This window comes from Schistocerca cancellata, chromosome 2, assembly GCF_023864275.1.
Source record: "Schistocerca cancellata isolate TAMUIC-IGC-003103 chromosome 2, iqSchCanc2.1, whole genome shotgun sequence".
Taxonomy (NCBI): Eukaryota; Metazoa; Arthropoda; class Insecta; order Orthoptera; family Acrididae; genus Schistocerca; species Schistocerca cancellata.
In genome coordinates this window covers 426,882,632-426,899,782 of record NC_064627.1, presented here as the reverse complement: position 1 = coordinate 426,899,782, position 17,151 = coordinate 426,882,632, and the positions used below count along the sequence as shown (strand labels likewise).

Here is a 17,151-nt window from a genome sequence, read left to right as displayed (position 1 = left end):
AGGTCGCCAGCTGTCGGTAAGCACTGGCTGTCCGCGCCTCACTGGCGTTCCGTCCCCGACTTCACTGCTGGTCCGTCCGCAACTGATCTCCCGTCACACGACGACCCGGAAATACTGTCGATCGCTCCAGAGATGCTACGACAGTGCACTTATCGATAAGCGCTGCTGCCACTCACGGGCAGATAAGGTAGGAAGTTAGTGACGCCAGTAAATGGAATTAGAAAACGAGGCGGCACTACCGTAAGAGAAGATGACAATCAATAAACGGCATGAACACGAGCCTCGCACGGCTCACACCTGTCTCAGCTTAGCTGTGGATACTCGACCGTTTCTGAGAAAACGACGGTAAAAGTTTTCGAGATAGTGCCTTTTCAAAAGCAAAAAGGTTCAGATAAAGCGGAGTGGCCCGGCAGTACAAGCCTTGCGTTAGGTCCAGCGAATTCTGGCATTTCTCAAACGTGCTGCTCCGGACCGAATAACGATGTTGTTTCTATATTATATAGGGTACGACCCGCAGAAAAGACTCATTTGTGAATTAGGTCCGCCGTCTTGCAGCTCCACTCCTTTTTTTTTTCCCACCGACGAGAAGCGTATTCTCGATTTTTGAACTTACGCGAACATACGATATTGCATCGTTGTCTGTAATCCGAAATATAGGCAATACTTTTCCAGCTTCCTTCGGAGTGCTTGCTACGACCCGCCGTCCAGTTGGAATGTCCCTGCAATGAGCGTTTATTCTGATGTACTATTTCTGTTTTTTTTATGCTGCGACCTCCAACGGCATTCTTCTCTATTTCGAGAAGACGTGCTTGGATTTCTCCACAGCTATGGGCGGCTTTCATGGACTTCACTCCACATGTCCGAGGAGAAAAAAAAATTTTTTCTGATCCATACATTTGTTACCTCTCCCCCCTTTCCTTTCCTTCTTTCTTAGTTTAGATAGAACTGTTGGAATAGGCGTAATTAGGTGCCGACGCCTGCAGCGGTGCATATATTTTTGTTTTTAGGGTCAAAGTGGCGGTGGCAAATGAACCCCTTCTTTACAGGTTCCTTTAGCCAGGAAAATGAGTGGTACAATTGGTTATTGTTTAAAAAAGAAAAAGAAAAAAAGAGTGGCGCAATGGCTAGCGTCACGGATACACACTTTTGCGCCTCGTGTTCGAAACCCGGTAGCTATTGTTACTTTTGTTTTTCATTTATCTATCCATCTCTGTACAAGATTAATATACGAATGCTTTCCTATGTACATTGAAACAATGTTGTTCTTATTCGTCAAGTAATTATATGTCTGGTGAACGAATTAAAAGAAATGGAAAAATTATTTGAAATTGTTTTCGGTGAAATTCCTGCAGTGTATTTGGAATCGTAATCAATTGCAAGCGCCACTTTTAGAAATATTGATCCGTTGTGCATGATTTGGCTGTGAAACTATTACCAACACGTGAAATTTTCAGCAGCGTTAACGACGTTTCTTTCCCGAGTGAAATTCATACTAAGAACTGTCACTTCAGCAAACATGCCTTCAATGAGATGCTCGTTGTCTTCGGAATTTCTATGTTTAGTATGTTTCTAGGATTGGTATCATCCAAGGGAGTGCACCAAATCTTCCTCAAGAATAAAAGTAAGAATAAAATGTAAGAATCAAAAACTGATATAAGAATATAGTGTAAGAATATGTGAATTTAAAATGATTGCAATCCCTAAAATACCATACACACACATATTATTCAAGAAATTTATGATACTTACTGTGAAACCCAGCTGTAATATTACAGTTAATGTAACGCCTTTGTGACTTCCACAGACATAGATAGATAAATGAAAAAAATAAATAAAATAAATAAAAACAATAATCGGGTTTCGAACATGGGACGTAAAAGTGAGGGTCCGCCACCCTAACAACTATGCCACCAGTCGCACCGAACTTACCATCCCCTAAAAGACATGTACATATATCAAGCCGGAGATTTTGACGGTCTTTTTCTCAGAAACGGTCGAATATTTACGGATAAGCCGAGACAGGCGTTCATCCCTCTTCCACTGAGCGAAGTTTCTGGGAAATCGGGTTATGGCACTTGCTGTGTTCTCCTCGTGAGTACAGTGACAGTGTGAGTCAGTCACGTGACACTGATCAGTTGGCAACGTTCCGCTTCTGGCCGTCAGGCTTCAAGGGTGAGGGTAGCAGGCGTTCTCGGACAGTAAGAGATGTGCAATGCAATAAACTGACATAGACTACATCCTGACTGACTGTCTGCTCGTGCAGCAGTTTCTCACAAGTGCAGGCACAGGAGACGTCCTAACAGTTACTTGTCTTATGTAGTGAGAAAAATTAAACCAACGCAAGTATAATGTATTCATTGGAACTATGGTCAAATACTCAAGCGAACTTTGATGTAGCTATACATTTTGTACTCCTATAATGTTTGGCTGACTTTTATATCGGTTTTAGAAACGACTTGTGACGAGTTTAGACGAGCGAATAATGTCCTTTACTTTGATATCCCTCATTGGCAAGCGCACTTTAACGTGTAAGTTAGATCATCAGTTGTAACCATGTACGTTTTTCAATACGGCATGCGCATCGTATTACGTCGCGCTGGGACTCAAAAGCATTGGAAGTCAGCCAAGACGAGACTTGTCGCAACGGGCGCGCGGGATTAGCCGAGCGGTCTCGGGCGCTGCAGTCATGGACTGTGCTGCTGGTCCCGGCAGAGGTTCAAGTCCTCCCTCGGGCATGGGTGTGTGTGTTTGTCCTTAGGATAATTTAGGTTAAGTAGTGTGTAAGCTTAGGGACTAATGACCTTAGCAGTTGAGTCCCATAAGATTTCACACACATTTGAACATTTTGAAGTTGTCGGAACAAGCAGAACGCTCAGTCCACGAGTTCGGTCTTGCCAAAGCCTACCTGTCTGCCTTGTAACACTTGACAAGTATCACGGAACAATACGTAGATGTGAAAAATAATCTGAGTCTCCTTTGTGCATTCTGCTATCTATTGTACAGTAACCCAACTATCCATCTACAAAAGTGCTGCTTTACGTAACTTTTGGATAATTACTTTTGAATACATCGAAAAAATTCACAGTGTTCTGATACTTCTTATCACGTTCCAGAAGGCTACAATGTTTTATTTTAATGGCCTGTAAAGTACTTTTAAATGTGGAAGTACCACAAGTAGCACGGTTTACGTAATTATTCGAATAAATATTTTTAAACACGGCACCAAAAAAAAATCAATATGTTCGCATGTTTATTATGACAGGAATTTTGTAAAAGAGCACCAGTCTGGTTCTGTGGAGTATAAAATAGCAAACAACTGGTAAATATTCGAAGAGTGAAAACAAAACAAAAAACTGTAATTTAAGTATGCGAGTAGAGATTTGGAAATAGCCTCGACAGAGGTTTAGTTGGGGCAGACTTACTGAAATCGTCCCGGCGGCGTCGTGTAGTCGATGACGTCGATGCGGTCGCGGCGTAGAGCGAATCCTAGGGCCAGCTCTATCTCGCCTCTCTGCAGTTGACCCACCTGACCGTTGAACACCCCAGGAGACACTCGCATGCCCCACTGGTTCGCAAATACGATGTTGTGCCTGTTTGAAACAACACTCGCAGCTTATGAAGACTCCATTTGGATGAACAGCTTACCGCAATCACCTGAACTTGTTAATTAGTCATGTAAACAGAAAAGTCGCAAATAAAAATTTACAATTGTTTATGAAAGTGATACAGAGCAGTAAGTAACAATTAAAGTTATGTCGTCGACGGAGTAGGAACCACACAATATGCATTAAAATGATTAGCCCATAAAGCCTGTATCTGGATTGCTGAAAGTGTGGTCTGTCGTTTCGAGCTTCGTATTGGTTTAGTATATATTGTGGACATGTCACGATGGTATTGACAAGCACAGTTCGAACAGTTAAATGATCTATACCGATGTCTTCATGCGGGTTTCCAGCATTGAATAGTTCTAATGAGAAACTGTCCGACAGTTTCAGAACAAGATGCCCGTTGTGTATCAGAGTTGATATCAGTGGTTCACAGAAGCGAAGATGCTAATCTTCATGATCCGGAGGCAGCAGCATACCTCTACCAATGTGACAACAAATGAAAGTAGTGTAGAACATAACCGCTCAAGACAATATCCGACATCTCAATGACTGTCTCTACCAAAAACTTCACCGTTGCACTGCAGGTAGAGATTGCGATACATATACTGCAATTAGTGTCCACGGTATGTATAGTAGTTGTACGACCCTATAATTGCGATTATATACAGGGCAGAAATTTGAGAATACACAGTGCAGAAATTATGTGATGTGTAAACAAATTTTTAATCGTGTAGGATCGTTACTTCGTGGTAGGCTTTCTCACATACGATTTGTGTATTAGAGCGATAGTAAAATGACATTAGCGCCGCTTCAAAACAGTAAAGCACCTCTGAAGACAACAAAACTGGAAAAATCCACTCGCTAGAACATTTCACCTGATTTCTCTCACTCGAGAACCACATACGATACAAATGGTTCGTCTAGTGGTAACGACTGGGCGCTATCTAACAGAAGTAGTCTACACCGAATCTAGAGAACTCTTAGTTATCCACAACGTCCCTGTTTATCGTTATCTCTTGTACCACAAATTTCGTTATTTTGTGGCAATCATGCATCAAGCGCTAAGCAAACATCGGAAGGGAGAAGGCTTGTCTTTACTTGTCCCATGGATAATGAGATCGTTGGGAACAGGACAATCTAAAGTATGCCGGAAGATATGCTAACAAGATTGTTTACAGCATCATTCTATACTCACGTGTAGTTGAGGCGTGCAGCTGCTACCTTGGATATGGCGTAGTACAGCTTGCTCCAGGTATCCAGATGGCGGTAACTGGGGTCATCGTAATGTGAGAAATTGTCGTTCAGTTTCTGTCAAATGCGAAGTGTAACATACATTACTCACTTACTAGGATCATTTTGCGATATATTTGACACACATACATCTACATAAAAAAACACACACACAGTTATATACAAACACTCGCGCGCGCGCATGCACACATACACACACACACACACACACACACACACACACACACACACACACATACACACACACACACACACCGGCACATCCTTGTTGTGGAAGACGTTTCGTCACCTAAGACTATCATTTGGCCGGCAAGAGGAAGACAGAGTAACGTTATGTTTTTGATCAGCAGACCATCTCTCTAATGTACTTGCCTAAACTCCACACATATTTTCACTGTCTCATAGATTGAGAGTATGTGACAATTCTGACAGAGATCCATCTTTGGAGAGGATGTTAACTCTCACTTCTTTCTCGTCAACAACACAAACCCTCTCAGTTAGGTTCCAGAACACCCCTGGAGTGTCTCCCATTAACAGTGCGATACAAATTCACGTAACCTTTGGTAACTTAACACTGAGAACTGCTTTACAGAGGAGAAACTCGCAATACAACCACGTATATGCGTATTTGCAAGAGCTCACTAGATGGGATAACGTATGGTAGAAACTGTTACGGACGTTAAGCATTAAAGCTGTTTTATAATCACTCATGTCTCAACAGAATATGGTAATTTGCTTACTGTTATGTAGCAATCTTAAACTGGGATTTAGGATAGGTATTAACACCCATAACAACGCAATAAGCTCAGCATGTAGAGAATGTCAGCACTAACGTTAAACTATTAGCCACACCATATGTGTCAACACATCAGTCAAGTCTGCATCCACTGTGACAATCCTGTTTCTGTCACTCTTCACAGAGATTTTCAGATTATCTGCGGGGTTATTATCTTACTGAAATATCAGTGCTAATTAAATGTTATGCGTTTAAAACTGTGAGATGATAAACACAATGCCCAAATGTTTTATTAAACAAAGCCTTCCATGATAAAGCCCTTATCTTCTTAAATATTATCAAATTATGATGTCTAGTAATATGTTAATGATATATATAACAATAGCATAAAATATTCGTGGGTTAGCCTAACGTCAATAATTCACGAAAAATAAAAGTTATTATAATATAGAACTGTTCTATTCACACAACTGTCGTACCATTTATATATTCGTTTCCAACTGCCTTACTCAAATGAACACGTCTAATTTGGTACCAATTATTAAATAACTGATTTGAACGACCTATAGTAATCTAGTAAACCGTTAATTGGCCATTATACTACCTAAAATCTAAGCTCAAGTTCTTATACAATGCTTGCCAAACAATAGAGAAGAAAGTTTTATCAAGTAACTTACCAACAGAGGTACAACTAAATTAACCCTCAAAGACTCATAGAGGCCAATCAGAAATGTTGAATGTTGGATGGATGTAACAAGATGAGAGGATTAGGATTTCTGTGTACAGGAGGCATAAGTCTGGCTGAGGATCCGGATGTTCTGGTGGTGGAACGTTGTGTCTCGTTGACTCACCACGATGCCAGCCTTGATGGCGAGTCCCTGCAGGTTGTTGCGCGACGGCGGCGCTGGCATGGGCTCTCCCTGTTGCCAAGCAGCGGGCTCTGAAACCACGAGGCGCTCGCCCAACCCATAAGCGTAGCGCACCAGCCAGCTGACGGAACCGGCATGTTTTCCAGACAGCAGCGTCACGCTGGAGTCCAGCGCCAGCTGCGGGAACTCCTGGGGCTCCAGATCTCCCAGCAGCAGCCAGTGGCGCATCACTCCCAGCAGTTGCCTGTCCGCCGCCTGCGCACAGCCCTAATAACTACAGGTCACTGGCACAACGCTAGGCAGTGTCTGCACAAAGCAGTTCCCCGCTGACAATAGGCCAGGCCCTCACAGGCTTTGGGAGGAAATTCTCTTGTCCAAGAGGTAAGAAAAAAGTCTACAGGAACACAGGGGCCCTCAATACAGAACAACCACCGTCAGCCACAAATCGTGATTTTATTAAAATGCGCGATGCCTTTCGACCCTTGGGACTCATCTTCAGTTCCCTTGATAGTCTACATCGACTTTACATTTCGTTTTATTCTGGGCCTGGTAATATCATATTGTTGTACCACAAAATACCACATTATGAAATATAAGTTTATAAAACGGTGATAAATCCAAAAGGAACTTATCATGGTTCTCGAGAATGTTTATATACAAATACAAGTTTACTATTAAGCAACACATTTGAATAAACATTTTGGCATAACACATTTTCGAACACAATTCAAACAAGTCAAAGAATGGAATGCCTATAATTTATGAAATCGTTAAATTATTAAATACTTGTATTAATAGGAAAAAATTAACTCTTAATATTATTTAAAAAAGTGTGACTGCTATTTTGTGTTTACTGGGCACGTTTACAGAGGCTTTTTCTTAATGTGACATTATTTATAATGGCTGTAATAAATGAAGTCTTTAGCTATCGATAAGTGTATAGTCTGCTGTTTAGCTGGAAAGGATGTCACCCAAATTTGTGTCTGAGTAGTTACGTGTAATGTCTCTACATATGTAATATTATTGCAATATTCCGGCTGCGAGTACTAGCGATGATGCGCTACCGTAATTGAGATGACAACGCTCTGTGCTGAGAAAGTCCGCAGCTCGTGGTCTTGCGGTAGCGTTCTCGCTTCCTGCGCACGAGATCCCGGGTTCGATTCCCGGCGGGGTCAGGGATTTTCTCTACCTCGTGATGACAGGAACTGTGTTCTTCATCATCATTGACTTGCAAGTCGCCGAAGTGGCGTCAACTAAAAAAGACTTGCAATACGGCGGCCGAACAAGCAAGGGGCCTCCCGGCCCGCAATGCCATATGATCATTTTTTGTGCTGAGAAAAAAAAGGATCTATGTTTTTTGTAATTGTTGGAGGTAAGGAATGCCGAATGGACAGTGTGCTTTTTTGAGGTCAGATAAGTTTGCATATAGAAGTAATTTTGAAGCACAAAGGATATAAAACTTGTAATCACAATTATCAAAAATAAAAAATTTAATCTGTAAGACGGTAAATATCGTTTAGGAACTTTTATTCGGTGTTGCATCCCCGGACCTTAGTGAAATGATTAATGTGTTTAGATTCCTTCGCAAATTAACAATACTGGGAGAATCTGCTAATATCACGGTCCGAACGACGCTCAATATTTCGCCGTCAGCTTGTGCGTTAAAGACCTTCCCTAAGCGACCAGTTTGGTAGTCAGAAGATATACTACCACTGTTCTTCAACGTTCTCATTCTGAAAGTGTTTCCAGAAAATCTTAAGCAGACTGTGAGTACTTTAGCTGCCACGAGGGACGGCGTCTTCATCGTGAGTTGTATCAGTTTTCTCTGACTTTGCCTGGTGTTCTCCGAGAACCGGAGAAACGGAAACCTCCGACCGCCAACTCATCCTGCACCTAACCCGTTCTCTCCTTACAGCAGCCACGAAGAAAATATATTGATCTATAGTCAAATTTTTCACAGATTTTTGTATTAGACAGTTAAAAAATTTTAAAATGTATTAATCTAGGCAAAAACCAAAAGAAAATTTGAATGCAATACGTGTATTATCAGTGTCAAAGTCAAAGATTAAGTTAGCTAATTAATTAATTTTTCTTTCTACGGCGTAGCAATTTATTTTAGTGGTTAAGTGTAAGGACATCAGTATGTGTGAGTTACAATTTTTTATAATACCGTGCCTATAGAGGGAATTCTTGCGAATATATGTCCAGTGTCAGATTTTTTCCTGTAGTGCTTCTATTGCTGATGTTAACCTGTAATTTGTTTGATAGTTTTTCAATTTATTTATCATAATATCCGTTATTTTTTGCAATTGTTTTGATGGTATCAATTTCTTGTGTTAGTGCTTTGGGCTTTGAATGATAATGTGTGCCCTGTTCAGCCTACATCCAAATGCAGCATACTAGTGAGTGTTTAGATGGTGTGATGATTCATGGTTTGTGATATCAGTGCAAGCTGGTTTTTTGTAAATGTAAAAATTGTGCTCTTGCTGTTCATTAACAATTGTGAGGCCTAAGAAATTTATGGAATGGTCAGTTTCATGTTCATCTGTAAACTTTATTTTATTGTTGAGGGAACTGAATAATGTGAGAAGCTCATCAAGTTCATCTTTTGTGCCATCAAACAGGAGTAGTATGTCATCCACATATCTTACGTAATAAACAATGTTTTCAGCAAGTTTATTTTTCCCTTCAAAAAATTAGTTTTCTAAGTGGTTGATGAATATATCAGCCAGGACGCTTGACATATTACCCAAGCCTTATTTCTACTGAAACATTTTATCATTAAATGAAAAATAGCTTAGGACAGTACTACTTCAAATAGATCGACCAGTTCTGAAATCTGTGAAGCTAGTGTGTATTTTTTACTGAATAAGTGGTTTCAAAAGTGTAAAATTCTCTGAGGATATTATTTAAAAGTTGGGAAACTTCGTGTGCTGGACTATTCTTAGAGTTAACAATGGGTCTCACTGGAGAACGAGATATGTGGACCTTTGGCTGTGCTCTGAGTTTGGGGGCAGTGGGTTTCATAAATGTGCAACTTTTAATTTCTCTATCAGATAGGAGGAAGTTACATTAGTTAAGCATCTTCTTTAATTTTTTCTGGAATTTGGTGGTTGGATCACAGTTCAAAATTAGTAATGTTGTTTTCTGAGAAAAATTTAGAGCTCTAGCAATGTAATCATTTTTGTAAAGGACAAAAGTGGACCTGCCTTTATCAGCCTTAACAACAGTAACGTTACGTTCACTGAGTTTATGTTGTAACGCTTTGTTTTCACCAGAATCTGCATTAGAGCAGTGTTTAGCTTCTTTCTCTTCATTATGGATAATTTCATTAATATTCTGTGCTAAAACAATCTGTTCATTGTGATTTAGGTTGGTCATATCTGCAGATTTCTTTGTATTTACTATGAAGTTCAATTCAGTAATGTCGTTTTCTGAGGAAAATTAAGAGATTTAGCAATTTAATCATTTTTGTAAAGGGCGACAGTGGAGTTGCGTTTATCAGCCTTAACAACAGTAGCATTATGTCCACTGAGTTCATGTTTTAACACTTTGTTTTCATCAGAAACTGTATTAGAACGTTGTTTAACTTTTTCTCTTCATTATTGGTAATTTCATTGATATTCTATGCTAATACCACTTTGTTCATTGTGATGTAGGCTGGCCATAGCTGCCGCTTTCTTTGTATTTACTACGAAATTTTTTAGACTATGGCCTGATATTGTGCTTGAGACCGTAATTCAGTAAGGCTTGCTACGTGTTCGTTGGTTTTGTTTATTTACTCTTTCATAGAAAATGAGTGTATTGGAAGTTACATTGTCCTTGGCACTGTGGTGTTTTTCTTTAAGAGATTCAAGTTTTTATGTATGCTTGTCAGCTAGTGCAGTTCTAACTTTTTTATATAAGCTTATAACATATTCATCTACATAATTCATTTCTAATCAATGTGGCATGTTAATTTACCCTAGATGCAGTTGGTAATAGTATTTGTTAAGTTCTTTTTTCTCTTTGTGCTGCAGCTTAATTTCTGTACGTAACCAAGCATTCTGAAACTTATTGTTAATGATTTTGGCTGCTCGGGAACGACATTTTTCACGATGTTAACATAGTTTGAAACTATAACATAAGATACACATTCTTTGTTAAATCTGATGTTGCAAGACGCGTTTCTGTACCTAACATTTCGTCTGCTAATGCTAGAGATTTCCTCAGAAGCTGATCTAAGTTCAGTAATCAAGTAACGAAGTTTTGATAGTGTTTGAGGGTGTCTCGGTCATTAGGAAACGTTAGGCACCGAAACATGCCATAACCACAGCCTAATGCACACTTACCGAAAATCACCAGCGATCTAAATGCCGATGATGAAAACCTGCATTGTGTGCTCATCATGTTGGTCATGTGACCACAAAAGTTCTTTTGATCGCACCGATACGCTGGTGATAACTTTCCGACACATACAACATCTGATCAAAAGTATCTGTATACCTATTAGTGTACTTTCATATGGGGTGCTTCCCTTCTTCGCCTTTACGACCGCCTAACCTCTTATTGTGACACTTTCAATGAGGTGTCTGAATGCCTGTGGGGAAATGGCAGCCAATTCTTCCTCAAGAGCGACACCAGAGAATGTAGTGACATTGGAACGCTGTTGTCTGGGGCGAGGTCGATCATCTAACTCATCCCAAAGGTGTTCCATTGGTTTCAGATCGGGTCTTCTGGCAGGCCACTGCATTTCAGGAATGTCCACAAAAAAATGCCTCGTACGCGCCGCTCTACGACATTGTATTATGATACTGACACAGTCATCGTCTATCAACTGCTCCTCCCCTGTACGCAGTACACAATGCCTTAAAATGTGTTCATATCTTTCCGCATTTAGCATTTTCTTAAGCGCAATAACGGGGTCACGCCCTATCCCCGAAAAGCATCCCCGTACAGGCTGTGCACCACTCGCATGTATCCATCCACTTCACACCGAACCACCTGTTTGTTTATAACCCCATTCAAATTCAAAAATCGCATGAAAACATCATGTTCCCTGCAACATAGTCACTTCATGAATCGCACAGACTGGACTAAAGGAGTAGTCACACTGCCACATAGCGCCAGAAATATATATCCGTTTAGTTTAGTTAGCGTCATGATAGCATTGTGGATCACAATCACTTGGCCTGGAACTTTAATATGTAGAGTGTATTTTGGAATCTGTTTTGATTTCTTGTTGTTCGACTTCAAAAAATTGGAAATTTCTGGTAAGTTCTATGGGACTAAACTTCTGAGGTCATCAGTCCCCAGGCTTACACACTACTTAACCCAACTTATACTAACTTAGGCTAACGACAACACACACACACACACACACACACATGTCCAAGGGAGGACTCAAACCTCCGACGGGGGGAGCCGCACGAACCGCGGCACGGCGCCTGAGACCGCACGGCTACCCGACGCAGCTGTTCGACTTCACTTGTGGGTTCGGCACTGAACGGACTACGAGTACTACGAGTACCCCGACTGTTCGTGTTATACTAGTGAACATCCGTCGCCATTTTGTACGTACTGTCGGTTGGATGGAAGTCGTTGACGGTTGTAAAAGTTGGTATCGTGATCGGTGCCGACGTAAACACAATTCGAGTGTCGCAGCATCTTGAAAAGGAAATGAGCTAGTGTAGTCTCATCATTTAATATATTACAGTCTGTGTGCGTCGTGGGCCAATGTAGACTGTGCAACAAATTTAAGTGCAATCCCGTTCTATGAACTTCTGCCCACGAATATCTGCCAACTACTAAAAGAAAGCTTATAGTGAGCGTGGTCTGAAGTGGTGTGTAGAAAAACCTATATTTCGCTCAAAAGATAATACAGCCTCATAAATACATTATGACCTGAGACTCTCAATATATGTAGTAAAACTAGTTCCTGCGCGTGCTCTCCTGTTAGCCTCCAAACCGATGTAACAAAATATAAATGTCGTCAACTGTTAACGAACGGACTACAAGACAATAGTAAACAACTTCACACTTTCAGACTGCGACATCCTATTCCCATGTCCGCACTTTACCTATAGCTCTACACTTACTAAAATTCTCTAAAATTCACACTGAAGTGTTTGGCATAAGTTCATCAAGCTTCACACTATTTCTCTACCGTTCCACTCTCGAACAGTGTGCGGCAAAAACTAACACTTAAACCTTTCAGTGCGAACTCTGATTTCTCTTATTTTTTACGATAATCATTTCTCCCTACGTAGGAGAGCGCAAAAAAAAAAGCCTTTACATTTGTTTGATTTATTGTGTTATTGTGTAGCAGAAATTTAGAGAATTCCATGTAGTAACACAGTTTTTCTTGTTTCGAGTCAACTGTCGCTTTTCGCACCATACACATATCTTGTCTAAATTGTGTCGCAATCGGCTCTGATCTTCAGACGACTTCCCTAGACAGTAAACGATAGTTCAAGTCCGCCTGCTTAACTGGGTGGTAAACTGCTCGCTTTCCATGCAAGCGGGCCCGGGGTCGATTCCCGACCGGGTTGGAGATTTTCTCCGCTCGTGAAATGGGTGTTGTGCTGTCATCATCATTTCATCCTCATCGCTGGCACGCAAGCCGCCCAAAGTGGCGTCGACTGAAACAAGACTTCCACTTGGCGGTCGAACTTCCGGCCAACAATTCCATGCGTTCATTTCATTTTCAAATGTTCGAACACGGTAAATGTTCAAAAGTCCTAATGCAAATCTACGTATGTGATACGGGTCTGTAATTCAGTTGATTATGTCTGTTTCCTTTCTTATGTAGCGGCGTGATCTGTGTAACTTCCAGTCTTTAGGTTCTACGTATTGCCAAACCTCTTTTTCCTGGGGATTCTAGGCCAGGATTTGTATGAGAATCGTTGCCACCAGCATTCAAAATACATGTTCCTCAATTTAATTTGGATTTTTACGTCTTCTTCCTGTAACTTATAGCAAACATTGTTCTCTGCTTGTAGAATAGTTTGTTTTATCTTCTCTGCTGAAAAAGGAGGAACTTCATTTATACTTGTGTTTGCAAAAAACCTTTATTCCTTAAGATACAGCAGAACTGCCTTTGATTTAGGTCTCTTTCATCACTTTCCCTTTGAGGTTACCCGCTGTATAGCCTCTGATAGATGTTATCCTTAGTATATCCCTTTAGCTTCCTCTTATGTATCGTCACATTCGGCATATAGTAAATGTGACAAATGCTTCGTATCTTAATGACAATTTGATAGAGATGAATCGTTTTTTTAAGATTATCAGTCTTTGGTTTTAGTGACTCAAATGTTGATATAGCGTGTATACATTATCAATTTAAGTCTGTCCTCACACTCAGGATTATAAGTTGATAATTAGCCCAGAGTACAAAGTGAAGGTATCGCCAGTCATCAATGTTGTTATACTCAAACGAGATAAGAGCAGACTTTTTTTTTAGATAACTGACTGTCTTACATGCTAAACTTTGCCTTATTCTGACAGCCATGTTTCATAACCAGTGATATAAAACGGATAGTATACCTCGGCCTCGGCAATAAATCTTCTCAAACTTCGGTTTACAAAAACTACCATTTATTTGGAACTATTTTTCTGCACGCTTTATTCATCCCAGCAGTTTTACTGATATATACTTTCTACTGAGCTTCTGACTGTCAGCCGATAATTGGTAGGATGTGCTAGACAATTTGCCGGACTTGTAGAATTTTATTTTGCTCTGCTATCCTCATTTACGGCCTGTCTAGTCCCTCTTCTTCGTGGCTTCGTCTCTTCTGTTAGGGACACGTTTGTTGTTGTCTACGTCACCATCCATTTCACTGGTGCTAACAAAATTATATTTTCACTTGACTTTCTAACACCGCAGTTACTTTACATGCAGCAGTAATACTAAATTGTCTTGAGTTTGTTTCAGTATTCATACGCTTCGGAAATACGTGCATAGTGTGAATGTACGCAAGTTAGGTGACACTTACGAGTCGTGAAAGGAACTCTTAAATGCACGTTACGTCTAAAACATGTTCGAAATTTCTGTATCTTACAAAGGAAACGAGTTTACGGCTTTAGATATGTTATTCCCATGGCCAATGTTAGCGGAATGTGTAGACCGATTGCCGGCCGGAGTGACCGAGCGGTTCTAGGCGCATCAGTTGGATCCGCGCGACCGCTAGGTCGCAGGTTCGAATCCTGCCTCGGGCATGGATGTGTGTGTCTCCTTAGGTTAGTTAAGTTTAAGTAGACCTAAGTTCTAGGGAATGATGACCTCAGAAGTTAAGTCCCATACTGCTCAGAGCCATTTGAACCATTTTGTAGACCGATTATTATGGCAACACTTCATGAAATCGTAAACATGTAACCACTTTTAAAGATCTTTTGCTACAATTTATAGCACGAATGTAAATAACGCGATGACTGTGTAGTAATAGTTGGTTCATTGCTGGGTGAATATACTCTATGACGTGTTGAACGGTCACACTTCGGATGTAGTTGTGGACCATGTGGAACCAGATAGAAAACCCGCCAACATATTAATATTTAACGTGAAAAACGTCGTCGTTCAAGGTCTTTTTTCATACTTAACGTTACTCCCAAGTCTATTTTACCAGAATCTGGTTAACGAAATTGATTGGCGCTGCTCCCGTAATCTTCAGTAACATTTGAGCGAACTGCAGCGACCAAACCATTGTTATATGTTGGAGTTGTAGTAACAAACCCCCAAACGTCTAAAGTTGATCGTAACTGATCTTGGTTAGTTCGATTGCAGTGTTGTTGTCGAATGACATGCAGTTTTAATTATATTCAATTCATTTCGCAACAACCATATTTAGTCCTGGCGCAAAAGGATTGTCTTCAGAGAAGAAATAAGATTCAAATATTTGATGGAATACCTACTCGAGCTGCACAAACAGCTTTACAGTGAATTGTGCTAAGATCGAACAGTAAAATGATTAGTAGGGATGGAAATATTACTGAACTTATTTAGCGGGCTTAGCCCGTTTAGCATTTCAGTGCATATTTATTTAGGAAAGTCAATGATTTTTTTTTATTTTTGAATCATGCCAATTGATAACTTGGTTTCCTAAAGACAATGAGAAAATTTCAGTGTGTAATTTACTTTCATGTTATTTGCATAAAATGTATTCTGAATAACAAAGAAATTACATTTTGTCACATAGCCTCTTTGGCATGATAACTCTCCAATTGTAGTGGCTGGCGGCAGGTGGTGTGCCCGATGTTTTCACGGGGTGAGGTATCTGGAGAACGTTTTGGCCAGGACAACAGTCAAACACCCTCTGTATCGAGGTAAGTCTGGACAGAATGCAACGCATGAGGTCTTGTGTTATCTTGTTGAAGGGCAACTTCGCGGTAACAAGAAAGAAAGGGCACAAGCACCGGACTTTACATGTCAGAAAGATAATGCATTCTGTCGAAACTATCACTTATTCAAACCAGAGCTGATCGTGTTGTGTACCCAATGGCACCTCATACCACCACGCCAGGTGCTTGGCAGTATGCCGTTGACGAATACAATTTGGCAATGATCGTTCTCCTCTGTGCAGCTACACACGGATACGGCCATCGCGACGCTACGCGAGAACCAGGACTCGGCTGAGATTAGGTCGTGCAGCCACTCCTGTCCCTAGTGTTGTTGGATACATCATTTTTGACGGGCCTCTCTCTGCTGTCGTGTCAAGGGAAGCCGCTAAAATGATCACCGTGCTGACAGTCCGTAGTGCTCCAGACATCTTCGCACTGCCAATGTAGATATTTCTCTTGCTGAAAAAAAAAAAAAGTCCTGACTCGAGCTGTGTGACGTGGCTGTACGATGGAACAAATTATATGACTGTCCCGGTCGTTTGTCGCGTGAAGCGTTGACACACACTGAGGTGGCGAGAGTCATAGGACTCCTCCTAATATCGCGCCGGACCTCCTTTTGCTCGGCGTAGTGCAGCGACTCGACGTTGCATGGACTCAGTAAGTCGTTGGAAGTCCCCTGCATGAATATTGAGCCATACTGTCTCTATAACCATCCGCAGTTGCGAAAGAGTGGCCTGCGATCGAGATGGCCAAATCAGTCGCTCTGATTGTCCAGAATGTTCTTGAAACCAATCGCAGACAATTCTGGCGCGAAAACGTGGCGCAGTGTCATTCAGAATAATTCCATGGTTTTTTCAACTGCAAATGCTCTCGCAAGCAGCTGAGCATAACAACTTCCAGTCAATTATCGGTTCAGTTCGACCAGAGAACCCAGTCCATTCCACGAAAACACAGCCCGTACCATTATGGAGCCACCAGCAGGGTCTAAAGTGCCTTGCTAACAACTTGGGTCCAAGGTTTCGTGGGGTCTGCGCCACACTCTACCATCAGTTCAGGACTCAACTGATCAGGCTGCAGTTTTTCAGACGTCTAGCGTCCAACCGATATGATCACGAGCCCAGGAGATTGGTGCAAGGGATTCGTACTGTTAGCAAAGGCACTCGCGTCGGTCGTCTGCTACCGTAGCCCAATAACGCCAAATTTCACCACTGTCTGTCGTACTGGATGCGTTCGACGTTCATCTCACATTCATTTCTGCTGTTATAACACGCAGTGTCTTTTAGCACTGACAACACTAAGCAAATGCCGCTGCTCTCTGTCGTTAAATGAAGGCCGTCGGCCACAGCGTTTTCCTTGGTGAGAGGTAATGCGC

The 17,151-nt window shown here is 41.2% G+C and overlaps 1 protein-coding gene across 1 annotated transcript in view; it reads right to left on the bottom strand.

Moving 5' to 3' along the window:
• Positions 1-17,151, bottom strand: part of LOC126154602 (uncharacterized) — a 74,440-nt gene that overhangs the window by 32,140 nt on the left and 25,149 nt on the right. The window contains exons 3-5 of the mRNA XM_049916161.1: positions 6,447-6,719; positions 4,804-4,916; positions 3,423-3,590 (exon numbers count right to left, since the gene is read on the bottom strand). Of these exons, the coding sequence (XP_049772118.1) occupies positions 3,423-3,590; positions 4,804-4,916; positions 6,447-6,719 (554 nt within the window). The remainder of the gene's footprint in view (positions 1-3,422; positions 3,591-4,803; positions 4,917-6,446; positions 6,720-17,151) is intronic.